This window comes from Haplochromis burtoni, unplaced genomic scaffold (assembly GCF_018398535.1).
Source record: "Haplochromis burtoni strain Fernald_Lab_line unplaced genomic scaffold, NCSU_Asbu1 Contig_688, whole genome shotgun sequence".
Taxonomy (NCBI): domain Eukaryota; kingdom Metazoa; phylum Chordata; class Actinopteri; order Cichliformes; family Cichlidae; genus Haplochromis; species Haplochromis burtoni.
This window is the reverse complement of record NW_024583049.1, coordinates 42,911-70,765: the sequence shown is the minus strand read 5'-3', so window position 1 is coordinate 70,765 and position 27,855 is coordinate 42,911. Positions and strand designations below refer to the sequence as shown.

The 27,855-nt window shown below is 45.5% G+C and overlaps 1 protein-coding gene across 4 annotated transcripts; it reads left to right on the top strand.

Moving 5' to 3' along the window:
* Window positions 1-27,159, top strand: LOC102300600 (arrestin red cell). Of its 4 annotated transcripts, none has more exons than XM_005949791.3 (17): window positions 1-4,024; window positions 14,251-14,281; window positions 15,282-15,342; window positions 15,487-15,531; window positions 16,427-16,524; window positions 16,612-16,710; window positions 17,732-17,791; window positions 20,008-20,075; window positions 20,445-20,580; window positions 20,652-20,736; window positions 20,822-20,894; window positions 21,105-21,242; window positions 21,324-21,407; window positions 22,184-22,207; window positions 22,445-22,521; window positions 22,617-22,671; window positions 23,177-27,159. In XM_005949791.3, exons 1-17 carry the CDS (start codon window positions 4,002-4,004, stop codon window positions 23,262-23,264), a joined length of 1,245 nt encoding a protein of 414 aa, XP_005949853.1. In that variant the 5' UTR covers window positions 1-4,001; the 3' UTR covers window positions 23,265-27,159. The 4 variants fall into 4 exon arrangements, with proteins under 4 accessions (XP_005949853.1, XP_005949852.1, XP_005949856.1 ...); XM_005949790.3 differs by having other exon boundaries at window positions 23,174-27,159; XM_005949794.3 differs by lacking the exon at window positions 22,184-22,207.
* Window positions 27,160-27,855: the final 696 nt, after the last annotated feature.

Genomic DNA, 27,855 nt, shown 5'->3' with positions numbered 1-27,855 from the left:
GTTCTTGTGTTCTTTTTCCTCAAGTTTAAACTAGTGAATTCCTTCACCTGCTGTTCATGCTGATGTTCAGGAGCTAACTGGTTTAATCTGACATTGTTTGTCTTTGCTAGTCCTAAAGTTTGGGGAAAAAAGAGGGCAGCGTGACTTCTTTATGTTTGTAAAGACATGTCACATGTCACGTCTCATCCAAGGAGCTCCTTCAGTTCTAAAACAGGAGAGTCCTAGGTATTTAACCTGTTTGGAGTCGATCCTGACAGTCGCTGGTATGGGTCATTACCATCAGTGGGGGTTGAGGGCGAAACCAGCTTGGCACATGTGACGAAGCCTCTGCTTAGGTCACCGGTCTTACTCTGCAGAAGTCAATGACTTCGTAAAGAAAGCTGTTAAAGCTTTTTCTCCAAAGCAGCGATTCCCAAAGTCAGGAGTGCTGCAAAACCAGAAAATCCCGATCTCAAACCTCCACTCTGATCAAAGTGTGAGAGAGTGAAGCATTTACATGACAATGTTATTCAAAATCAGTCTGTTGGCTATAAACTGCTAATGTTACCCATTAGCATTGGCAGTTTATATGCAAAGTGTTAAGGCTAACGTGACCCATCTGTCACTAGGACACAAACTTCTCCTGCATTTCAAGTTCACATAAATTAATATAAATATGTAATTGTACTTTGTAAGTAAAATAAAACTGAATTTCTATGACACCTGCAGTACCGTCACGGCCCACTAGGTTAGATAACGGTCCACAGGACGAGAAGTCGTTGGCCCCCTGGTGGCCATTAAAAAGAATACAGTTTAAGGCACTTCTGGTTTCACTGTTAGAAAACCAACTTTTGGGGCTTATTCAGGATAAAATATTTCTGTTCACAAAGAACCAACTGTTAGCTCTAGATGAATCGAGTAAAGTGTCTGTCTAGCTTCAAATAAACGTGTTAGTCCTTAAAGTCCAATGAAGAACGTTCTGATCCAAACCTCATGTTGTGCAGAAACTGCAAGGAGAGACCGTTGAAAGCAGATGTTGTTAGCACATGTAGGCAGCACAAGAGCTACCTTTGAGCTACCATCTCGTGTTCACGTGGAGGGTCCGCCACATGGAGTGCCATTCCAACCCAATTAGTGTTAAGTGGATTATGAAGCCCTCGAAAACCGAGTGAGTGTTTGGCGATGCTTGATGCGTGACCTGTGACTCCACTCCTCTCGAGCGCGCCGCCTGTTCAGTGTCAAATGTAACAAACCTCCAGATATGAGTGGCGTGCTGTTATTCCCTTGGTAATTAATAAGAACTTTCAATAAAATGGAAATTTTGTTGGTGTATCTAAGGACAGAATTTCTGAAGTAATGCAATTAGTTCAAATAACTATAATTTTATTATGCTTTCCCAGAAGAAGGGAGTGGGGTTTTCCCATTGCTCTTGCTGTGACATCGCCTTTAGTCTGAGAGCAGAGAGTTTATCAGATGAATGAAAGTTTCCTAAAATGCACCGAAGCCAATAAACCAACAGACTAAGCCTGGAGTGAAAGTACGCAGCCTTAAGCATCAAACTTTAACTGATATCAGTGTGTTAATAAGATTAATAGAAATATGGTATAAACAACATGTTTCCTACGGAGCTATCTGCTCTTTACAACAAGCTAACAGTGGGTATGTGTTTGATATGTCAAGAAATTAAACAGGATCAACAGCAAAATCTATTTTTCATTCATCCAGGTGACTTTTCAGAGTCTGTGCTGACCACAGGTCTCCTTACAAACAGGTCACGGCAGTCTGCATCATAAGACAGATCTCATGTTATGTGATGCTGCACCGGTGATTGTTGCACCGGTGACTGAACAAACCTGCAGTCAGCTGAAACTGAAGATGTCATCCAGGTGACTTACCTGGATGAGCTCATCCAGACCATTTTTTAATTTATTTTGGGATTAAATGTTCTAAAAGTGACACATGAACAAATTCCTGCGTCGTAAGAAATAAGTTGTTGCTTTATTGTACGCCTGCATTCGTGGTTAGAAACTTAAATGATGAAACATCCCAGTTGATGCTCGGTGTTCTGCAGCTGATAATATCAGAAATTAGTTACAAAATAGTTTGAAGTTGTGAAATGCGTGTTAAGTCTGGAACGAGGTGACAACATCTAATCTTTAACTGCACAAGCTGCAGGCTTAACTTGCAAATGTCCTGCAATGATGTCACAGGGCAAACGCCTGCATGTCCTTTTACAGAGCAAACACTGTTCCTACAGCGGCTCAGAAGAACATTAACATCTATGGAGGAAATATGGAAGCTCGTCTTTAACACTACATTTAAATTTCAATCTAATAACTCAAAACTAGGGTTAGCCTGACACTCAGTAACTCAAGAAATGTTGTTTTAATAAGTCCAAATTTGAAGACGATAGCCCAAAATTGTGATTTACAGATTACATGGCAGAGTAGCATTTTTTGCAGTGGTGGAAAAGGGCTTCCTTCAAGAGCAGCCCTGAAGGCTTTTCTCCGACCGTGGCCTCTGGATGAAGGTTGAACATACTCACTGTGACTTCGCTGCTTCAGTCTGTGGGCTCTGCTCCGTAAAGCCTGAAACCGTGTAGTTTATTGGTCAGGCACTCGGATAAGCTGAGGTGAAGCCCAGCAGAACAGGTTGGAAAAATGAAGCACGTGTCTTAAACCCGTGTTCTACCTGAAGACCAATAGATGGCGATGACTGTGGTTGCATAAAAAGACCTCCAGTCTCCTAGAGGCTTGTCACATGATGTCAGTCTGCATTCCTCCAGAGTGGTCTGCAATATTGGAGGTGATACACATTAGGGCAAAGTATGTATTCCCTCAGTAGTTGGTGACGGTTCCTGGAGGTTGTTAGCGTATGCCTGGTGAAATCGGTTGCAAAGAGCACGCTGCGACAAAAACGTCTTTGTGGTTGCTTCGGTTGCCTGTAGTTTGCATGGAAGATGCCAATTGTGGGCAAACGCTTTGCTAATTACTGATGTGGTGACGGTGAAACCTGAAATAGTGCGATGCAAATCAGAGAAGGGTCGCCTTCAAAGTACAAGTGATGGCTCAGAACCACGCCGATATGTGTCAGAAGGCACAAATTCCACTTTGAAGGTGAATCTTCGACATTTCTATTTGTGTTGCTTTTTTCACAGCTTTGCAGACACACGGATGATTGCAGCAACTTGCTAGCAACCAAAGCAATTGCTAATGAGTTGGGGAATACACTTTTCGCTCACGACCGACCAGCGGTTGCCAAACGGTTGCAGACCAGTCTGTAAGGACATCACGTCTCAAATGACGGACAAGTTAAAACCATGTGGTTGGTGATCATGTAGACGTCTATGGGAAAAAGTCATTCGGAGTTTTGTATCTTTTTAAATAAAAAAAATTACGTCTGTTTGGTACTTTTGTCATACTGTGTTTCCGGGTGTGTTATTGGGGAAAAAACATCAGCTACAGTAAAGATCAGCAACTCCCTGATTTCTGTATCGCTTCATAATGTGGAGGACTCCTGGGGGCTCCTGAGGATCCGGGAAACCTGAAGCCTTGTGGGTACTACGGCCCTGGATTGCGGTGAACCTTAAACATGTCAGGCTGTTTAATGTGAATCATCTCCTGCTCTGTTTACCATTGAATGGCCGGTGGTAGCAGCATGTCTGCGCTGCACCGCAGTTTAGGAATCATTTATGCCAAACTATGAATGGACCTTGAAGCAGCAGTAAACCCTCGGTCAGCCTGTAAAGCAGCTGGATTAGCCCGCTGCTGTTTCATTTCGCAGCGGGTCCTCACAGAGACAGCAGAGCGCGCACAAACACGCAGAGGGGAGGGGGAGCTGCTGCCTTTGCGGAAGCCAGTGGAGAGCCGAGGCGGCGCTAAATCAAATTACCATACTAACTAGTTCTCTGTGCGCCGATGTGAGGGGAACAGCCTGAAGAAAAGCCTCCGTTTTAAAGTCAAGACACCTACGAGTCCGGCCTCATTTTGTTGGGATCTTCCTGCCGTCCGCCTGCAGAGGAGATGGGGGACAAGGCGGGCACCAGGTAGGACGGCTAGGCTATAAACGGCTAGCTGCGGGTTAGCGTCGGTTCTCACGCACTTCGCTAGCAGCCGTGCTAGTGGCCCAGGCGGAGGAGTTTCTCCTCTCAGCTCGAGCATCAGAGATTTACCCGCTTAATTAGCTAGACCCGGGCCGAGACCAGCGAGCGAGCCCTCTGGTTCTGGTCCGGAGCTCTCAGAGCGATGACCTCGTTTGCAGGAGGCGAAGTTAGCACAGCAGGGTGGGGTTAGCTATCCGCGGCTGTGGTGGAAGGGACGGCGTTCCAGCGTCCGCTCAGAAATCTGTCAATTTTCAACATCCCGCTAACGTTTCCGTTTGACTGAAAAGCACACCAAAAATGATCAACTGTTAATGCCCACCGCTTAATCTAGCACAAAGAAAAAAAACCGGCACCATATTCGTGTAATTCTACACCACATTTGGGTGTTTTAAAGAGGAATTCCCACGGTGTTTGTCCAGTAAAAGACCGCTGAAACCTTAGTGGGCGGTATCGACATGTAACCTGCAAAACAGCATTTTAACTCGAGATTTGTTTAAATTATGGAGCTTGTTCTTGTTCGATTCAGTTCCAATGTTTACAGTCAGCTTTTATGAAACGTGAAATATTAGAGTGTTGTTTATTCTCGTTAACCAGGGGCGAAATGTTAAAATGAAGTGTTTTTGAATGGAATTTGGTACGAAGGAGCGTATTGGTGGGCTATTTAGGTTCGCTTACCTCCATCACGGGCTTATTTCGGGTTTCTGGTACCGCAGGTTCAGTTAGCTGTAAATGTGTTTTAAAGAGGGTGGAGGTTTCGTTTTCGGACATTTGTGAGTTCTGGTTCCTGTTTCGGGCCGATCTACTCGGTGTGTAGGCACAGCACAACGACACAAAGTGATTGTGGTTTCGATAAAGCTCAGGATGCCCCCCTTCCCTTGTGTGTTTACACCCCCAGTTAATTGGGTTAGCACTGCTGTGGATCAGCGTTCCTTCCCGTGTTTTCGCCTTTATTCCTTCTTCTGCAGATTCCGATTAACAGAAGAGACCCAGAGGGCTTAACTGCCTTAATCCAACACACAAAAATAAGACTAATGATGAGGAATAACTGTTATGTTTTTGTGCAGCTCATCAGACCCCGTCCTGTTGTAATGTGACAGGAATACAGGGCCTTTAAAGTCAGGTTCAGCTCTTTCCTTTACTCCAGCACATGTAAGCTGCTGAAAATGACATTAAAGTGCTGACTGCTTCAGGCTGTTTACATCCATCCCGCCTGTTTCTCCTCTGTGAGGTCAAGGTTTGTTGGATGTACAGCTTTCATGCACACGATCCGTTTCCTCATGTGTAGCAGCTTTTTGCTATAAAATGCTGATCATCGCCGCTGTTTTTGATGGATTTTCCTCTAACTGGGGGGGGGGCGAGTCAGCCCAGCCCATTCCACTTGCAACTTAACTTTCTTTCCTGCCAGTTACTTCCTGTTAGGAAGCAGGTGGAAAACTGGGAGGAGAGGAAACGGGCAGGAGGAAAGACCAACGTCATAGCTGTTGAAGAAATGGCTCTCACTGACATTCACGCTCGAGCTGCTGTTAACAGATTATACATCGAAGCTGCATGTCGAGTGGCTCTGTGGCACTTCGCCTGTTTGCAAAACACCAGCCAGCAGTGGAAAGTTTTTCTCTTTGACCTTTCACCTTTTGTACTGACAGCTGTGAAGCTTCTCTCCTCGAGTCTTGTACGACTAGATTAGTAAGTGTGGCTGCGAGGTGTAGCGACGAGCCCAGCTAGAACCAAGCACATCCTGATATTTTGTCTGTGTGTTACATTAAAGACAAAAAGGCCTCTCCTTCAGAGGCCACGGCTCAGGAAAACTGTTATTTCACGCTTTGCTTCCAGTTGTTTACCGTGTCAGGTGTTGCACAGCTAAAAGAATCCGTTTTAATTGGCTGTTGTATTGAGATCATCTTCAACACCTGTGTCAAGGACGTGAAGCCGTCACGCTTTACCAGACTCATTCACAAAAACAGCAATTTTATGTCACAAAACACGTGAGCTGCTTGTTTACAGCTCGCTCAGCTGCTTAGTTCTTGCTGCTGCATGACTTTGGTGTTCCTAATGTATTTAGTCATATCGGAAATGGTGCGTTGCATAAACTCGACCCTGTTTTCATGTAAGAGTCGCTGGTTTTGTAAGAGGAGTCTGGTGCTGACTTTGTCCCTTGTTGCCACATTTTTCGTGTAAACAGGTTGGCGTGCTCTCAAAGCTGCAGCTGTTTTTGTGCTCAACGTGAAGTTTAGATGTCTGGAATTATTGTCACAGCTCAAACGTCTAATTATTATTATTCATGTCTGGTTGTTGTTTTTATTACTATCAAAAATGGCTGACCCAGGCCTGACCCTCTTCATGCTGCAGACACAGATGAACGTAGCAGTGTGTATTTGCTCTGCATGCAAATGCAAGCAAATCATTTCTTTTTGAAAAAAAAAAAACTGGTTGTGTTATTTTTAGCTGGAAACAAACAGTGATGCACTTCCTGTTCTTCATCCTGCTTTTAATTTGTACAAACGTACGAAACACCGACCAGGTGTGAAATGTCGTACATCGGCTGGAGATGTTCACACGCCCAGAAATCGAATTCAAAACCAACTAATATATACACGACCGCAGGTTTCTTACTCAGGGCGTCAGACTGTGCTCAAAGGCAGAGGAAGAGTCCGACTCGATGGCCTATATGAAGCTTTAACATGTGACCTCAAAGTTGGTTCGTTCAGAGCGCCGCTAAAGACACGAATGTTTCTAACGTCGGGTTTTTTCAGGGTAAATGTTAAAAAGGACCAAAAAGACGCAAAAAGTCCATTTTTGACCTGCCAATGATAAAAGCTGATCAGAAATATCAGGAAATGAAGAATAGCTTTAATGCTTACATCCCATATGGCTTTTTAAAGCTCCGCTTCGTTCTCCAGGCGTAAATATTTAATGGGAGGCATAATTGCAATATTTATTTATTCATTTTGAGGGACTTCCTGCGGCCTGAAGCTCCAACATTGGAGCGACGCTGATCGATTTCAGATTAATCGGAATAAAAGTTTTGTGTTTTTTTTAGAAGCAATGAAGAAAAATAAGCTGTGAGTGTTTCGGGCCTTAGTGGCTCCATAAAGTGTCCAAATTATACATTTTTAATTCATTTTATAAACAATAAAATGATTCTTATGTCACATAAACATGAATTTGGTGATAAAAATAACTGTTCGCTGCAGAGCTGATTGAGCGCTGAGGGGATGGAAACAGCAGATACTGCAGTACTTTTTCCTGCTGGTGTAACAGGAGCAACTGATGCTGGATCAGGACATTTAAAGGAAAATAATCCTCAGCACAAAGCTCAGATATTCACTTTATTGTTGAATATTTTTTGACAAAAACATCAAATCGTCAAATCTGACTCTCAGAAAATGACACAGACGGTTTGTTGTGTTGGCGTTTGTGTCTGAAGCTCAGTTACAGGTCTGTAGTTTAATACCAGCCGCAGAAATCCCTCCCTTTCATCACTTTTCTCCCCTCATTCTGCACTAATTTTAGTTTTTCTAGGAGCAGTTGTTCGACTAATTGGCTGATTACTAATGAAAACAGTTGCAAAACCGCCCACAGTTTAGTCATTTAATCTGAATCAGCAGTTTGAAAGAGGAAGAAAACAGCCTGAAGATGAACGTCTAGTTTGAGTCTTGCAGAATAACTTCCTGGTTCCTCGCTCAGCTGCAGAGTTTAAAATTTAACTTTCACCCTGTTTCGTTGCTCCGGTGGTCAGACCAGTCTGAGTCCTGCTTATCTGCAGCTTCATCGTTACAGACTCAGCTGAAGGCATCGGCCTGACAGGAAGGGCGGGCTGAACTGCCACAATAAGAGCCTGCTCGTGCGCTTTGTTCCTGGGATTATTTCTGCTGCCACTAAACTGTGTTTGTTGGGTGTAAATCCAGAGGAAGGTGTAACTGAGGCTGGCATGCATGTGGAGGCAGGCGGCCCTGAAACGCGAGTGTCTGTGGGCGGCAGGCGCTGCAGAGGAAGTGCAGCGACGGTGGCGTCCGGCAAACATGAGGAAGTTTTGTCAGAGGGTGAAACGCAGCGAGCATCACGCTCCTGCTGCTCTGAGTGTTTGGCTAATAAACAGCACGAGACGCCGCCGCTCACTGAACTGTGACCGAGAGGAAACCTGGTTTCCTCGTGTTGCGGTCCGACCTGCTTCCTGTCCTCCACCTGCTTGTACAGGTACTGCAGCGGCTGTGGTCACCCGTTAGGTTTTATATACAAGTTCATGCTCGTTAAAAAACAGTTGCCTAAATTATGGAGCATGAATTTGAATTTGTGTCGTTTGGAGCTTTTTAAAGCTGCTCAATTTGGTTTGCAGTCCTTTCCCCTCCCAGGAGCTCGCTGGTGATGCTGAGCCTTCTCCAGCATGATGCTGCACCATGCTGCAGATCATCGGATGAAGATGTAGGGTTTATGGCTGCAGACTCCCAGCTCTCAGATTGGTGCATGGAGCCGTTCTAAGCCCATCGCTCTCCCGTTTCAGCAGCTGAAGCTCTGAGTGTTCTCTGGTTACAAACAATTAAGAAGAGAAAATCTGCACTCAGACTCTTCAAATCATCTGAAATGTTTTTAACACCAGCAGCTGGGTAACACGATCCCGTTGTCACATGGCAACAGTTCATGTTCAGACATGAAGCTTCACGTCAGCTGTTTGTCTGAGCGAGCGCCGTCCCTGCAGGCCTCCCCCCTGCAGGTGGAAGCGCTCGCTGCGACGCTCTCCTGTTTACGGGATCTCTTTCCCTCGACGCCAGCTTCAGCCTCACGTGGTCGTATCATCCGCTGCTGCTTCTCTCTGTTTCTGACACAAATACAAATGAGAATATTTGAGTTTTGGGGCCACACTAAGTCTCACTGATGGGTTTGAAGCGTTGCTGAAACATCTGCGTGTATTCATTTTAACCAACTCATTAGTGCGTCATCCTCCTGGTTTATTAATCACACCAAAAGTGAGTTTTTTTTAAATTTCCTGTTCATATTAAACACGAGCTCGGTGTCTGCAGCACGCTAAACACCGCTTGTTTTTTTTTCTACTCTGGGATCTGTATGAAGTCACAGAGAAGCACAGAAGCCCCACCCACCGTCCAAAGCATCTGTTTATGCTTGGAGCCAGGATGAAGGGGGTTGTTTGCCCCTCAGCTGGCTTCCAGAAGTTAACCAGTCAGATGAAAGCTTGTTGGAGGGTGAACTAAAGGGACTGCAGCAGGCTCAGAGTAAAGAGGAAGGATTATTTCTGAACTGTGACTCATGTAAAACTGCTCTGGTGCAGTCCCAGAATAAAAATGTGGAAACGAGCCACAGAGGTTCTCTTTACCTCGTTCAGCCACAATAAGAACCAGCAGTTTAACATGAAACCAACATGTCCTCCAGAATGTAACCATTTCTACCCACTGACTGCAAAAATAATAACAATAATATGAAGGTACCTAAATTATAAAGACCACAGAATAAAAATGCAGCGATCGCTGAATGAATCGCAGGAGCTGCAGCGACGCTCAGCTGAAGCACTACAGCCGGACTCCATGATGGACGAGTGTTTCTGCTCAGCCTGGACACAAACACTGTCGCTGTAACTTCGTCAGTCCAGGAAGCATTTCAGGACGAGGCGTGTTTATATCTGCGCAGCAGGGCCTTTCATCACCTCAGATTTAACGTTGGAGTCGAGGACAAAACAGGCCTGCTGTTCGTTAAGGTTAGCAGCGCAGAGGGACGTTTACGACTTCATCCTGCGAGGACTCGAGCGAGTTTCTCCTCCTAGTTTCTCTGCCTGCAGAGCTCAGAGTTAAAATACTGGTCCATAACACACTCAAACCACAAGCCCACCGTCTGCTCCTCAGCAGGCTTCCAGAAGCTGACCAATTAGAAGAAAGAATGATGCAGGGTCTTACAAGTTATCCAATTCTTACAGCAGCCCGCAGTAACCGGCTGATGGGCGAGCAATGAGCGGCCATGACGCTAACAGGAGCCGTGGTCCCAGAGGTCCACTGTGTGGTTCAGCTGACACACAAACTCAGAGTTTAAGGTGGAATTAAAGGTAAAGGCAGCGAGCTGAAATTAGCAGCAGCTAAAATAAGTCGATGAGCTCCAGCCGTGCTGCTGTGATTTGTAATGGTTTGAGAGGCGCTGGCAGGCTGCTGCCATCATTGTGGTGTGATCTGGCAGCCCTGTGGGCCTCTCTGCAAGGTGCTGATAACTGGTATTGGCACAAAGTTTGGAAAACGTGCTCTCAGATAATTGGGATGGAGGGTGACCCACTTAGCTCCAGCTTGTTCCTCCTGCTTTTAGTTTGTTTTCTGACGGTGAAGTCACAAAAATGCTCCTGAAAGGAAACAAAATGTATTCATTTATTTCATATCTGAAGCCTCACTGAACCAAATAACTTTATTAGTAAGAAGCAGCAGACGAATATGGGCAGAAGTGACAATTTAGACTCGTCAGCAGTCCAAACACCATCCGTGTCTTTAAACAGTCGTGTGTGCAGCAGCAACAAACACACACTTTAGTCTTTTTTTTGTTGTGCTTTCCTGGGACCACTTCTACACACTGACCTCATTATTGGGGACTGTGGCCACCAACATTGACCAACGGGAGCAGGAAACGCGTGACCGGACGCAGGCCCATTATAGTCCTCACACCCTGCCATGTCTGCCCCCTTCCTCCTTTGCAGCGTTTGCGTCTCGTCGAGTCATCGTTCCTGAAAATGAAATGAGATTTCTTTGGGCTGGATGTGCAGAGCTGCCGACACAGGTGGACGTGTGAGCCGCTGCACCGCGGCGCCGTGTTGCTTGCCTTGGTTCCACCTAGGGCTGGGCGATATGACCCAAAATTCATATCTCGATATTTTTTAGCTGGATGGCGATATAAGATATATATCTCGATTTTTTTTTTTTAAAGCCATAAGTTAAGAACAAAAAGAGAGTTCTTAGTCACACTGTGTCCCAGATGTCACACGGGCACTTTTATTTACATACAGCGTAGATGTACATGAAGAAATTACTCAAAAATAAATTATCAGCATTTATTAAATAATCATGGTCCATAAATAAAAGAAAACAATGTTGTTTTTGTGCATAACAAAAAGCTCACAATTGTGCAGTCAAAATGTAAACTAATAGACGCTGAGCATAATAACAAAGACAGATTTCACAGCTGCACCACGTCTCTGAACAGGTGCCATTTGTGGTCCTTACACACACAGTACGTATCACTCCGCGAGGCTCCTCCTCGGTAGCCGTAATCCTCCGACAATCCATCAAGCGGTGCAGCTCCGTAGCTTAGCAAAGTCATATTAAAACATTTTTTGACAGATTGCCGAGCGCTGTGTACCACATAAAATCGGTTCGCGGTCAGTAAGCACAACCAGAATTCATACATAAGGCGCACTGTCGATTTTTGAGAAAATGAAAGGATTTTAGGCCGTGCAGCCCCTCCTGGCTGCATGTCGTTAGCGCGGTTAGCTCGTTAGCGCGGTTAGCTCGCTAACACGTTGACGCCGTCCAGCCCCACGCACGGTAACTCGCTAACGGAGATTTTCCGCTTTCATCTTGTCATTGCCTGCAGGTGAAGCTATGGGGGAGGCGGAGTTGTGTTCAGTGAAGGAGAGGCGAGGCCGAGTAACGTTGCGTAGAGACAAAAGTGGACGAAAGAGAGGCAAACCTGCGGCTCCACAAGTATAATTATAACGTAACATAGACTATATCGATATAAACGATATTGTCACATCTTATATCTCGTATGAAAATATATCGATATTTTTAAAAAACTCGATATATCGCCCAGCCCTAGTTCCACCTGTTTCCTGTTTGAAGTGTAGAATAATTAGTTGATTCTGGCCTAAAAAGTCACTTGGAGCGTTTTGTTCTGAGCAGTCGAGCTTCATTTTCAGCAGGTTTGTGTAAATACCAGGAGAAAGAAATGCACCAGGTTTAGGCTACGATTAGTAAACAGTCTCAATTAGTGAATCTCGCTCTTGTAAAATGTCAGTAAGTGAAAATAAAAGCAGAAACAGCTGATGTCTCTGACCTGGGATAACTTTCTGTGCATGAATGAGCAAAATGACCACAGTGACTCTAATTTATTCATATATGGTAACATTTTAAACGCTTTCTTCAACTCTGTTAAATAAAACAGTTTCTGGATTATTAGTCTGACATCAGTCGCCTCTGGCTTCGAGAAGCTGTGACCATCCTCTGCTGTGGTGTTTGAGGGTAATCAATAAAGAAAATGATTGCTGTTATCGGCCCTAATTGGGAAGCAGATCTGGGACGGCGTGGCCTGAAGAGGCGTGGAGCTGTGCGTGCGGTTCATATCTGCAGCTCATTACGACGTGTTTTTGTTCTTTCTGGATTCAAAGCTGCAGATTAAAAAACACCACAGTCGTAAATAAGCCTCGAGCGCCAAAAATCGGAGCCGCAGAAACCTGTAAATCAGTTTTAATTCATGCTTTGAAGTGATCTAAATTTAACCCGAGTGTGGAAAGCATCAGCGGCTGTGACAGGAAGCAGGAGCTGCTGTGAAGCAGGACAGCAGCGCCTCGTCCTGGCAGAGGATGATGTCTGAGGCGGCGAGGGCCTGGAGGAAGTGACCGCTTCATACAGATGCTGAGAGCCTCGGTGCTTCCTCACACAGCTGCTGAACTGTGGGCATGTTTGGTTTTCAGGCCTTAAAATGAGTTCAGCTTTTCACGGTGTGTTGGCACCTGTGGTGGTTTTTCATCACATCACTAGACTGAAAAGACTCCAAACGGCCATCTGCTGTCAGCCACAGAGGCCACGCCCCTAATTTCCAAACTGGATGCAGTTCAAATTGATGAGTTCTAAAAACATTTAGCTGCAGTTGTTATGATGGAGAAAATGAAAAGTTAGAGATTTTAAGACCTTGTGGGGTCTGACTGAGTTCTGAAGCCTCAAGTGGACATTAAAGGAACTGCAGCGGCGTCCTTTTCCAGCTGACTGATAAAATTCAGCAGCGTGAAAAGCAGCGTAACACACGGGATGTGGCATTTCTGGTTTGCACTGTGGCAGGACACCAGAGTGGGTGGAGCTTCATCACTGTGAGCAGGATGCTTTTGGCACTTCCGTCATTGTCCGAGGTTAAACTTTGGTCTGCTGCGGTTTGTGTTTGCAGAGCAGAACGAAGACCGCGGTCACAAACTGAAGGTTTAGTCCATCTGTGCTCTCTCTGCAGGTTATTGTCAAAAGAGCCGCGGTTCACCTTTCAGGGTTTTCCATTAGGTCATAGTACCAGCTACTTTTTTAGCGATCTGAGCAGGTGGTAAAATGTGATGTCATCAGACTGCATGCCTGGTAAGTAGCATCACTCAGTGAGCATCAGGCTCACCAAAATCAAAACCACCATCTTTGAAACCCGGCAAAGCTGTGACGACAACCAGACACACCCAGTAGTGCTGGACTGCAAGTGATCCGAGGCGGCGCTGATCGAAGAGGGGCCGAAGTTTACTTTGGTTTATTGCCATCAAGATCGTGGGTCCAAGCTGCGCCTGGGACCGGTTTTAGGAGATGAGTTTTTCTTCGATGCTTCTCTTCTCTCTTCCACCACTTTTTTATATCAGTTGGGAAATGGGCAGTCCGCTGCCACCTTGTGTTTTGGCAGTGAAACTGCAGCCACGCTAAAGCCTCACTCTTTCAGCTGCAGCTCAGGTCTAGACTCAGTCCTGGTGTCGGTGTGTTCAGCTGTTCTTGTAATGATTGTTGAGATCCTGCGGCGTCTTTCTGGTGGTTCAAAGGTTTGTAAAAGTTTCAGTGGCATCACGCAGACTTGGACTCGAGTAGTTTAAGTGATCGTGTTGGTTAACATCCACCTGTTTCCCTCTTAAAGCAGTGCGGTGACATCCCATAATAACCCTAGGTCATGTACACTGTTTTTCATCAAAACCACTTCCCCCCCACCCCCACCCCAACCATCGGTTTCAAACAAGGCCACTGTTTATTTCGACACAGCAGGAAGCTGCCACACTTCCTCGGGTTATTTTTCACAGAATTGTCTCACCCACACGCTCTCGATGAGCTGCAGCGGGTCTGAAAACCTGTTTGAATCGACCGCAGCGCTCTTCGTTTAGCAACAGGGTTCAGCCAGAAAAAACGAGCTAACCTTCTCTTTCTTTCCTCCTCTCTGTCTCCTCTTCCCAAACCTCTCAGAGTTTTCAAGAAGTCGAGCCCCAACTGTAAGGTGAGTCCACGAGTTTGTTCTGCAACATCTGACACTGTGAGGAAGCAGTAGAAAGCACTCTTCTCCCTCTGCCACCTAAAACATGAAGCTTTGTTCATACTGACCCTTCAGATCGCAGCATTTCACTCAAACACAGAGTAAAAACACAATCATAGAATCAGGGCGATTAAAAGCAAACATACAGACGTAAGGGCAGAAAAACGAGCTGCCAAAGGGAGCGACGCAAAGCACTCATTATGTGACAAAGATGAAGCAGGCAGAGCAGCTCCACAGTGAAGTCAGGTAGTAAACTGGGACGTCACCAGTGTGACCAGTTCATCCAGTTTTAATTTAAATATTTGTTAAGAAGAGAGTCGAGATAAAGATTAATATTCAGTGTTATGCAGTCGTTCCTTTACTGTTGCCTCTAAATTCACTCCCTGTCAGAAGCTTGTGGTTCAGTGTGGTTAAACACTCGGGCAGATCCTGCTTTACTCCTTTGATATAGTTACATTTTTCTTTTTTAAACTTCCTGTCGATGGGGAAGTTCAACATGAGCTCACACGCTGCATGCTGTTAGCAGATTCTGTTCTTTTAGGACTTCGATTAGAGAGCGTCCCTTCTCCCGGACTTCTGGCTTAGGGGTCGCTAACTTCCAGGTTGGCCGAGAAATAACCTGGAAGTTAACCTGACACTGGTCTCCACCTGTGTCAGGTGTTTTTACAACGTCCTGCAGCAGCTCTCTGGAAGGTTGGATGCTGTAGCCAGTGACCGCCTTTGTACTCCAAACCAAAAACCTTCCATTGTTGTACTTGGGAAACAATACAGAGAGCAGCAGTTTATAAATAAGTTATTAACAGCACATCGTCTGCAAACGTGTGCACAGAGCTGGTGATCTTTGTGTGGGGATCAGGGAGAGAAGAGGTCAAAGTTATTCCAGTAGGATTTATCCAGTTTTCACTGAGCTGTTGTGATCACACATCTGGATTAAATAAACTAATCCTGTGATTGGTCTGTGCAGTTGACGGTTTACTTGGGAAAGCGAGACTTTGTGGACCACCTGGACCACGTGGACCCAGTCGGTGAGTCTGGACTCGTTTGTGTTTGTTTTGGAGTTTTTAGGGAGCACAGCTGCTGTGGTGCAGTCCTGTATTTACAGCAGTCAGAGATCCTGATCAGGTAAACCGGTGACCTTCGTGACTGTTTGTCTTCCTTCCTGCCAACAGATGGCGTGATCCTGGTCGACCCAGAGTACCTGAAGGACAGGAAAGGTAGGCGAGAACACCTGCACACATGTACAGGAACACACTGAGACTTCACTGCAAGATCTAAACGTTAAGCAAATGTCTCATCAGCCAATCATGTGGCAGAGTGTGCTGAAGCCGACTGTGCAGCGACTTGTTGCCGTGTGTAAATAAACGAGAGTAAAAGCCTTGCGCTCGTGTTGTTTCATCAACTTCCTGCTGACCTTTCTGTGCAGAGCTGAAGCCTTTGATTAACAACTTCCTGTTTATTTCTCAGCACGTTCATTTATTAAGGACGCAAACGTCTCATTTTTGTCTGTTTACTGTTAAACAACTGTTTCAGAAACGTTGAATACAAAACAGGCAGAATGACCTTTGTTTACATAATAAGCAGTTTCTGGACCTCTGACTGTGTCAGTAGTTGGAAAAACAGATAAATTACTGTTTGCCTGAACGTTGTTTTTAATGTTGCTACACAAACATCACCCAACAAAACCCAGAACGCAGCTCAGCTCTTATCCTGCGTCTGCTTTCCTGTCGTATCTGCTCTTCCACTGCTGGCAGTTTGTGCTGTGCAGATAATCACTGTGAGCTCTAAACAACCAGTTTATCACAGTCTCTTACACTCGTGGACCTGCGTGATGTCACAGTGAGATGTCAGAAGTCCTGTTGTTCAGCTGCAAAGGGCAGCCAATGGGAAAAGGGGGAGGAGCTTCATCTCTGTCATGTTCGGCATGAGCTGTAAGGTTATTTGAAGTGTGGCTCATGCAGAGCAGCAAAGGTCCACTTCACCTCTTCTGTAACGACGCTGTTTTGCTGTGTCGATGATTTTTAACAGTTTTAATGTTTTATTGTTGAATTAAACCTGATTTTAATGAATGACTCATTTAAACTGCAAACAGCCTCTTCTTCCTCCCCACAGTCTTCGTCACGCTGACCTGTGCGTTTCGATATGGACGCGAGGACCTGGACGTGCTCGGTCTATCCTTCCGGAAGGATCTGTACATCTCCACCTTCCAGGTGAGCTTCATCAGCCTGCGCCTGAGCAGAAAGTTGAGTACTTTTAAAGGTCGGACATTCTCACTGTCGTCTCTCTCTCGGCGTCAGGCCTTCCCTCCGGTGCCCGAGGAGCGGAAACCCAACAGCCGGCTGCAGGAGAGGCTGCTGAAGAAGCTCGGCCAGCACGCACACCCCTTCTACTTCACCGTGAGTCACTGCTCCTCCTCAGGGCTCCGTGGGTGGAGCTCGTGGTGAAGACGCCACGTCTTTATATGGTGTTTGAAGTGAAATACGCTCCATGTGAGTCTGTGGGCACTGACTCACTGCTGGAGCCCCTGCTGGTGATTAGAGGAACTGCAGCTGCACGGCGCACTATCGAACCTTTCTGCACCGCACGTGTGCAAGATGTATAAAATATGTAAGAAGAAGAACGGAGCTGTTTAACCAGGTGGGAGCTCAGGGCCTCGATGTAAACATTTAAAGATGAGCACATTGATCTTTGTCATCAGTTCATTAGCCTGTGTTTACCCAGCATCCATTAGTGTCTGAACGCCGTCTGCTGTGGCCTGAAAAAGCAGATCATTTATAGCCCGCTGACCTCGTCTGTCGGCTCTTTCCTCGGGCTGCTTCAGCCCGGCGTCAATATCAGGACGAGCGTCAGACGTGTCTCGTGATGTTTGCTGATCGCCAGCTTCCTGAAATAAACAAGGAGATGCAAATGAGGAAGACTTTGACTTCCTGTTAGACTAGAAGTGACACACTGAAGGGCGTTTCCATCGGAGCGCAGTTCCCTGTAAGATCAAGAACCCTTTGAGGAACTCAGGAAGTCGCTCATTACACTCATTTGTTCTGGCTTCCTCCTCCTTCACATACGGTGGAAATTTAATTGCACTTTTTTACCTTCCTGGAACTTTTTGGTTGAAAGGGGTTAAATTCATCACACCTCCTCAGCAGGGCATTTATGAGGGAGGACGTCCTTCAGCTCTCTGGCGTTTACTCTTAATGTGCACAGATTATTTTACTCGATAAAGCACGTCTGAGAAAATATCTCAGCTCTATGGGAGCCTCGGATTCTTTACGAGAGTCGAGCTGAGCCAGGGCTGCTGGGAGTTTAAAGGTCGGCGCTCTGTGGGAAGCTTCATAAAAACGGGCTCCGAGTTTGTGGTGTGGAAACAACGAATGAACAAACTGTGATTCTGACGTTCTCGTTCTTCTTCTTGTTTTCCAGATTCCTCAGAATCTCCCCTGTTCAGTCACTCTACAGCCCGGACCCGAGGACACCGGCAAGGTAACCGAACCCCCCCAGCTGTGAAACGGCAGAGCACGGATGTCGTAAATTAGCTGTTCCCAACCGTCACGCCTCAGTTTGAAATATCAATCTCCGTCTGGGTCCACCCAAACCCGCCTGCCCGAGGGGATTTACAGGCCGGCCTCAGGGGGTCACATAGTAAATGCGAGGGTTACGTCAGGAAGGGCATCCGGTGGAAAAGCTGTGCCATTCATCCGCTGTGGCGACCGCTGCGAGTTCAGGGAGCAGCTGAAAGCACCGCCTCCTGCTTCTGATCGTTAACTCGATGCTTTAACGATGAGTTCAGTCTGAAACTGAAGGACGAGAAGTTTTCAGGTCCAGTAAATGATCTCAGAGCTGGAGCACCATCTCTGATCTGATTGTTCTCTGTGGAAGTCTGACGGAGGGTCTCCGCCCTGTTCACGTTGCATTCAGCGCCCCACCCTGCAGCTGTTTCAGCAGGACAATGCTGACGCCCACAGGGTCGGAGCAGAGCGGGCTCTCTGGGTCGGACGGCGAGCCACGCACGTCCCAGTACGCTACATCGGCACAACCAGTAACTGCTGCACCCATCTGGTTCCTCCACAGCAGGTCAGCAGACGGGTGGATGCCCATGTCACGTTCAGAGGAGGTTTAAATAGATTTTAAAGGCGTTTAACAGCAGTCAGATTTAAACCCCACAGTCTGGTTTATTAGATCAGGTTCCTTTAAAGACTTGATGGAATTTAAACTGAATTATAAAACCTGGCAACTCGATTCTTATTTGCGAAACGAGGAAAAAACAATCAGACTAACCAACTAGTCTGAAACTAAAACACTCAGATTTTAAGTTACAGCTGAGGGAGAACAGTGCATTGAGTGGTCCACGCTGTTCGGCATTTATCAAAATCATAAATCGTCCCGACATTTTTTTTCTTCTTCTGCTTCTTCTGAAGTGGGAAAGCCCAGACCTTCCTCCCTCCACTTCCTCCAGCTTATCCGAGGAAACATCGAGGTGTTCCAGGCCAGCGTGCCCAGGCCTACGCCGAGCCTCCTCCCAGTAGGACATGCCCAGTGGGAACACGTGACCCAGGAGGCGACAGCCCTAGCTGGCTGCTGTTGATGTGCAAGAGTAGCAGCTCCACTCACAGCCCGTCCACCTCCTGGAGAAAGCTCATTTCTGCTGCTGGGATTTGTGGTCTCATTCTAATAGAGTTCACAAAAGCTAACATGAAAGGATTCATGAAGCGCCATCTGGTGGCAGATGGCTGCATAACATTTAGGACAATAATTTACCAGCACCAGGGATCAATGAAACTTTTAACAGTTAAACAACTAGTGACAACAGCGGTGATTGGTCCACCAGTTGCACACATCCATCATAATAATAATAATAATAATAATAATAATAATAATAATGTGTCTTATTATTATAACAGCAGCATAACCTTTGCAGCTGACAGGTGGAGCCACCTGCAGCACGAGATGATGATGCAGCCTTTTACTGTCGTGAGATTGAAAACCTGAATGTGAGACGGGTGTGAGGCTGAGCTCTCCTCCGCTCAGGTTACTTCAGCTTGTACAAAGATGAATATTCAAACCCTCCTCTGATCTGCAGCTGCGTGTTCGACTCTGAAGCGTCGCCGAGTTTGCGTGCGTCTGCAGACTTCCTGGCTTTTAGTTGTTGATTTTCTGCGTCGGCTGATGTTTCCCGATCAGGCCCTGAAACAGCGGAGCAGTGGATCTGAGCGCTCGGTCAACTAAACAACTTGTTTCCTGTTAGTGAGGGAACAGTTCCCATCACTGCCTTTTTTCTTTCTGCAAATGCAGCATTCTGATGTGCAGCGTGTCCTTCAGGCCTGAAGACGTGCAAACCTTTTCTGTCTCACACATTTTGGCTCCTGAAACCTATTTTATTCCTGATTAACAGCCTGACGTTCAGGAGCTTCTTCCAGCGTTGACATGTTTGGTTTTAAACGGGGAGTCAGATGGAGTCGGTTATCTGTGAGGAGCGTCGCTGACAGGCTACGATTTACCGTAACGACCGCCTCAGACAGGCCGATAAACACGCCGTTGATTTTTAGCTGAAGCTGTTCCAGCGTCGCTCATAGCGGAGAGAGAGAGAGACGGTGTGTTTATAAAACGGGAAAAAGCAGGGCTGCGCTCGCAGCGCCTCAGCACAGTTGAGGCGTTTTTATAAACACGGTGGCGCTGAGCTGTTCTCTCTCTTCCTGCAGGCCTGTGGTGTTGACTTTGAGATCAGAGCTTTCTGTGCCAAGTCAATGGAAGAGAAGATTCACAAGAGGTGAGTTCAGACCTGCGGGAAGCTTCACTCAGGAGCTGCGTGGAGTTCAAACCCAGAGCAGAAATAACTGAGTGGGGATTAGCTTTGGTCGTGTAAACATGAACACCCACCAGTGGAACAGGAAATAAAAGGTCCACTTTAAAGCTTTTGCTGTGTTTCATTGCAGTCCAAAGCCAGCCTGTACCCCAGCAGGCTCTGTGCGGGGCTTTTATTTTGTAGACTCACAGTACAGTAATCTACCAGAGGCAGTAAAATGTCAGACTCAGTGTTTACTTTAGGACAAGAGAGGCTCTTCTGTGTGTCATACTGTGAGCCAGCCTCCAGTGAACGCTAGAGGAATCACCGTGCTGAAGCCTGTGCTGTGTGCAGGAACTCGGTGCGTCTGGTGATCAGGAAGGTTCAGTACGCTCCGGAGAAGCCTGGTCCTCAGCCGATGGTGGAGACCACCCGCAGCTTCCTGATGTCCGACAGGTCCCTGCACCTGGAGGCATCTCTGGACAAAGAGGTGCGCAAACAGCCCCGATACCCACAAACCAGTCCTTTGTTTTTATGCTAATAATGGTGTTCTGTGTGTAGCTGTATTATCACGGCGAGCCCATCAGCGTCAACGTCCACGTCACCAACAACTCCACCAAGACGGTCAAGAGGGTGAAGATCTCCGGTACGCATCTCTCAACTCTTTTTCTGCGCTTCTCTGCACGCCGTCCTGTTATCACAGTCACACCTCCTCTGTTTGTCTTCCGCAGTGCGTCAGTACGCAGACATCTGCCTGTTCAGCACTGCCCAGTATAAATGTCCCGTGGCTCAGCTGGAGGCAGAGTAAGTGTCCCTGTCCCTGCATGCTGGTTAAACTGGTTTAAACCAAAGTTAATGAATGAAAATGTGATAGAGTTAACCAGGCTAACCAATCTGAGCTGGTTTAAAACCAGTGACAAAAGGTCACTGATGTTCACACCTGTTTAATGAGATTGGTGGGGGGGCGGGGTTTACCTGAACGGTTTGCCTGACAGCAGCGTCTGGTCTCCACAGCGACCAGGTGTCGTCCAGCTCCACCTTCTGCAAGGTGTACACTCTGACCCCGACACTGGACAAGAACAGAGAGAAGAGAGGACTCGCTCTGGACGGGAAGCTCAAACATGAAGACACCAACCTGGCCTCATCCACCATGTAAAACACAAACACACACAGGTGTAACACACAGGTGTGTTTGCATGGTCATGTGACCACAGTGCTCCGTGTGTGTTTCAGTGTGAAGGACGTCACCAACAAGGAGGTCCTGGGGATCCTGGTGTCCTACAGAGTCAAAGTCAAGCTGGTGGTGTCCCGTGGAGGGTACAGCAACACACACACACACTCTGCTGACATCACTTCCTGTCCTCTCCAGCTCACTGTTTCCTGTAGCTGTCATCAGTGAAGTTTGGAGGTGTTTTTATCTTCCAGACGTCACTCCTGAGGCCGAGCTGCACCTGAACGTTTCCTACGCAACGGTCTGACGTTTGTCCACGTTTACATGGAAACGCCACACGTGTGAAGCGAGTCTCTGGATCATATTTGACTTAAAGACGTACAAAAACCACGTGAATCTGTTTGAAGCTTAAATACGGCCAGAGCTTGAGCTCAGACTCCAGTCAGCTGAGGGAGGCTTTACAAAGTCATCCTTTCACAATAAAAGCCTGTGAGAGCTTAATGAGCCCCTCAGCATCTGTCTAGGACCGTAGTCCTTTATCTACTGTCTGTCTCGCCATTGGACTTTAAAGTCACATGACTTGCGATATTTACTGAGGGCGGCTGGCGGTGGTGCTAAATTGAGCATCTCTTCATTTTTTTTCACGGTTGGTTTAAAGACGATTTTCTCGTTTTTCGGGTGTTTTATTCAGAAAGAGCTGCAGGTGCAGCTCGGCCTCCACTTCCTGCTTCCTGCTCCACCCTGTTGGCTCGTTGCTGTCGTTGCTCCTCACTGTGTTTGCTTCCACTGTAGGTTTTTGTGAACCTGTCGCCTCCTGCTTTTCATTTCACCTCCCTTCTCTGTGTTTTTTGGCGTTTTGTGTGGCTCCGCCCCGTCCCCCTCTCCCCCCTCCTCTTCTGTGTGCCCTCCCCCCTCCCTGCAGGCTGCTGCGAGGCTTATTGGAGAGGTAAATGGGACTGAAAGCCTCAGTGTTCATGTGGGGGAACCACAGCCTGGTGTTTAATGTTAACATGGGTTTCTAGGTGGTTGTTGTCACTCAGTAGTCAGTTTGCTCTGAAGTGAGTTAATTATCAGCTGTGGGGCAGATTTAATGGGCAGATTTATCAGGACATTTTTAAGCTGTTGGTGGAAAAAGGAAGGAGGCGGGGTTTGCTGCAATGACGCCGTGCTTCCTATTTTCCAGGGACGTGTCGGTGGAGCTGCCCTTCATCTTAATGCATCCTAAACCTCCGGAGCCGCCGGCGTCCCGCCCACAGTCAGGTGAGTCTCTGCAGCCTCGTATGCGGATTCACCATGGCACTGAGCATCAGTTTCCATGGAAACGGCAGTGTGACATGCTTGTGTGTGTGTTTCAGCTGTGCCAGAAACTGACCCGCCCATCGACACCAATTTGATAGAGTTTGACACAAAGTGAGTTTCCAGACTTCTGCTGAGTTTTATGTTACATACAAACAGAAACCATGGCAACCAGCACTAACATAACGTCACTGATTAAACTGAGCATGTGTGAACTACAGCACGCCATAACGTGGAACTGACTGACCCTTACAAGGAGCAGCTGTCGGTGTTCAATACCCGAAAGTTTAAAAATCCTAAGGAAACAAAAAACGTCTGTAAAATGAATCCATGGACGTGAACGGTTTCTCCTGTGAGAGCTGCGAGACGTGACGAGTGGATCTTGAATCTGTGAGCGCATCATTAATGCTGAAGGGTTAGGAGCTACCGTCTGTTTCAGGAAATGACAGCAGACACATCTGCAGCCGTTTGCAGCAGCGGCAGAGTCACAAACCCGGCGTGAGGTGGAAAACTTCACAGATGCTCAGTTCACACATGTGACGTGCTGTTGGTGCTGGATTCAAACAGGGCTGTATGGAACCTTTCACAATAAAACTCGTCCTTTTCATTCTTCAAGCAGCATCTCGCAGGACGACGACTTCGTCTTCGAGGACTTCGCCCGCCTCCGGCTCAAAGGTGTTGTGGACGACAAGGACGAGGACTGCTAGGAGCTCGCCAACCCCTTCATATGCTCGCTTCAAAACCACAACACACACACACACACGCACACACACACACACACACACACACACACACACTGTTCACATTCCCCAGGGATGGATGAGGGTATATTTGGACGGAGGCCTCGGAGGGGCTTGGTGGTGTTCTTCCTCTCTTGCTTCAGCCATTCGTCACGCCACCTTCGCCATTTTTCCGCCGTCTTCTCCATCTGTTGTCTCTCGTTTCTCTTTTTTGCTAGAAATTCTAAATGTTAAGCAGCTGCAGGACAGATGTTGGCACTGTGGATGGGAACCTCTGCTGCTTGTCGTGGGCGGGGCTTTGAGATAGAAAGCAGGAAGCTAAAGAATCAGCAGCGTTCGTCCGCTTTGTTTTTGAATGTTTCCCGACGATCACCGTCCTGTACAAACAGAATATATATTTGGAAAAAAAAATTGTTCGGTGGTGATCGCCGCTTTCCTTCGAGTAAATCCTGTAGATAGTTTTTCTCGCGGTGGCTGCAGCGAGAGGAAATACATGTGCACACAAACACACACACTCAGAGAAGTCTTACAAGCGACTGAAGTTCGATTTCACCAGCATCCGCTCTCCTCCTGCTCCAACTGTCGTCCATGTTCAGAAACGTTCGCCATGTCCTGTCGGCTTTTTTTAATTATTAAAAAAAAACATTCCAGTGCGGACACTTCATTCAGATCCCAGAGATCATTTTGCAATCCTGCTTTTTAAGAAATTACATGAAAAGACGACAACCAAAACTTTATCCACCCTCTCCGTAAGTGGAGCTAATTTAACTCTTTATTTTGGTTTGATCCTGTTAAAGCTCAACAGTAAGCTGGTACTTGTCTGAATACTGTTGTTTGTTAAGAGAATGAAGACGTGTAATTGCAACAATGTGACAGCGAACAAATTGAAGCTAAAAACAAAGCATATAAATTTGCGATGGTACAGGAGGCCTGATCACTGAGAGTCACGATTCTTAATTTATATCCTGGGTTGTTTTAGTTTTCTCTGATGGAACTAAAGAACACTCGAGTTTAGTCACACTGGAATCTTTTTTTTTTTTCCCTTGAACTTTGGACTGGATTTGGAGGTCGAGTCACTGGATAGGTTTTTTACCTTTCTTTGATCTGTTTCTGTTTATTTCACTTCCAGATTTACAGTTAAAGTCAACAAAACTGATGCTAAAGTCTGTTTCTCTTGTTGCTTGTTAAAATAGAAACGGTCTGAGACTCAGTGCGGCCGGTTTAACTCACCATTGTCAGCTCATTGAAGGGAAACTCTGGTGCTCGTTGTTTGGTTTGTTGTCTTCACTCACTGGTCCAAACTCACTTTGAACAAGCATTTAGATGAAGTTAGTATGAAGCTTCACCTCAGAGTTAAGTCATCACAGGAAGCTGTGCTGTGCCTTTAAGGTTTCACTGTTGCCAACACGATGATCTATGAACCTTGGTGACTGACAAGAACTCAGCTTTTTTAAAAAGAAAAATTGTTGGTTTAAAACGTTTGGGCAAACCTGGGATGTGTCAGTTTAGAAACACTGCGTGGTGTTATTTTTCTCTAAGTTCAGGTCTTACATTTTAGTTTCAGGGGATAAACCATTAAATATTTTTGCTTAGTAAGTATAACTTTAAAATTAATATTAACTTTTTAATAAAATAAAACAACCACATATTCTTATAATTTCTAATCCTTGAGAGCTTCTCTTTATTTTATTGTGTAGATTGCAAAGATACATTTTAAATTAATGTTGTCACCATTTTCTTTTCTGGAATTATTTCCAATCTGGTAACAAATATTTCTGTGGCCTTTACTGTTGTTTAGTTTGTACTGTGATGATACAATATTTGGGGGTTTGTCCGGGATTTGGCAGTTTCACAGTTATTTCTAGACCATCAAACACAGATTACTTAAATCCCACTATTGTTTTGTTTGACACATTGAAAGATGCTGATGACAGTGAACAGACTTACTCACTTTAATGTTGACCTGTTCAAATTTGACTTATTTCCTGTGAATGTTCGTATTAAACATGGTTGAAGTTTCTGATAACCAATTGGTCAATGATCCGTAATCCTGCAGCCAAATGCTCAGTTTTTTTGTTTTTCCTACTCACAGTCTGTATGATGTCACACAGAGCAGATGTCCCTATTATGATCATCTCAGGACACAGAAACCATCTCATGTTCTGACCAGAGGCAGCCAATCAGAAGAAAGCTGTCTTAAAGTGGAAGTGAGAGCTCAGTACAAGATAAGGATTATTTAGAGCTTTGAATCACGCAAAGCTGCTTTGCTAGATTCTCATAGAGACCAAGAATAAAAATGCCGAGCTGGTAATGAGCAGTATTGATTCACTTTGAAATGTTTTTCACACCTTTATTCTTGGTATGTGACCTTTTTTTTTTCCTCTTAGAAACAAAACATAATGATCTAAAAATGAAACCATAAAACTATTTTTTAAAGGTTGATGCCAAAGGAAATGTTTAAACCTGAGAAGCTGAAGTTGTTTAAAATAGTCCAAAATGAACCAAAGCATCAAAACAAACATGCATAAAAAGACCACAAGGCAGTCGTGTTGAAGACAAATGAACTGAAAGTAAAGGCAGTGCTGTGCTGTGTAGTACCACGATAGTGCTGTGAGTCTTTGCTGGACCTCGATTTCAAATCTGGTCCAGAGTTTGGATTTAGGTGTTTTGGCGAGTACCCGGTCTGTGTGATGCTTGCCATAATGTCTACAAAACAGGAAGTGATTTCTGCTGGTGGGTCGGACAGGGAGCAGCTTAAAAGTAGCTGCACATTGACTCTCTGCTTCATCTTGTGGTCCAAAGTGCAGCCATGCTGCTCTTCTTCACGTTCTTTTGAAACTTTAGCTCATTTTGGAAGCTTTTAAACAGTTTTTAAAGCACATTTACTTACAGGAAGTAACTTTAGGGTGCCATGAGAAACATGACAGCCAAAATGAACCAATCAGCACCAGTGTTTCCGTTCTAAATCCACCTCACCAACATCCCGCCTTACCCTCTGAAGACCATCAAACCATTTAAGTGATCTCTTTTCTTTCCTCCATCCAAACTCGGACACGATGTGAAGGACTTCAGGTTTTAGACGCCAGCTTTCCAAATCTGTTGCTTTTATTCTAGGCTTTATTATCGTTATTATTAATGTTATTTTGTTAATGATTTTTGGCCCCAAATCCCCGTACAGATCAACATTTCAGATGAACACGAGCACTGCACTTTCATTGGACGAAAACCCCGCAGAACTGCAGACGTTTTATTTCAGAAGACGAAGAAGAATGTTAACATTTATTTTTCCCTAAAATTGTTTGTCGGGGTTTCACAACTTGAACTTTGTTTTGTTCAATTTTAAAACTGCCAAATTTCCCTCCTTCCCACCCTCCCTCCCTCCTTAGCTCAGTCAAACGTTACAGCTGCGACCCTAAAACGAGACGTAGATGAAGAAGCCGACTCGGAGCATGATTTGAATTCCTTTGTTTGAAATTTTGTTTCCAAGCAGTGCTGTGAATCGTACGAGCTGTGATTCTGTCCTTATTTTGTCGTGCATATGTGGGGTAACTTTGCTAAGTGTGAAAATATTTTGACAAGTGCCACGCCCCGGCCTGTGCGATGCTTACCATAATGTCTATAAAACAGGAAGTGATTTCTGCTGGTGGGACGGACACCAGAACAGATAGATCTATGATTATTATGCTTCTGATTATTATTATTATTATTATTATGGTGACTTCTTATTATTCTACTGTATCATCATTGCGACCATGATTATTCTCATAATCATTTAAGAGTCTATTGTTTCGCCATGTATTTTTTATGTTGAGATTTTTATTTTAGTTTTCTTTTTATTAAAGGTAAAAAGAACTAACAGACACCCAGGCTCTGCTTCGCTTTTTTAATCTCCGACGATGAAGCTGTGAACTATTTGTTGGCAAACAATCACATTTATATCTCTGAATAGACACCCGGTAGTCACATTTCTGATTTCGACCAAGTAAAGTGGAGCAAGACAACAAAACAGGCTGCAGTTACATTCTCGGAAGTGTGTTTGGAACAATTTATGACATTCTTGGGTTAAAATGTGAATATTTTTTTTTCTGTAGAGATGACAGGAACTACAAAAAACACTTGGCCAGCATCAGGCTTTACTGTGAAGAAAAAACCATGGTGGGTTTATGAAGACCGAACACTGGTTTTATCTCGAGGGCCATTTAAGCGAACATTCAGACCGGGGAAACTAATCCAGCCAACAGTCGCCTCAAAGCGCATGCTCAGCAGTGTTGGGCAAGTTACTTTGAAAAAGTAATTAATTATAGTTACTAGTTACTACTTCAAAAAAGTAACTGTGTTAGTGACTGATTTACAAGATTCTAAAAGTAATTAATTACTTGAAAAGTAACTATTGCGTTACTTAAAAAAATGTTTGACCCTCTGGGGTCCAGGGTAGAATCGGCCATTTGTAACTACGTCTGATGTTTCCTCCACATTTCACCTTTAGAAACTGTTTATTTGCCTTGTTTGGTCTCGTTCTTTTCAGCACAGACTCACGTGTCTGAATTTACAGTTGTTT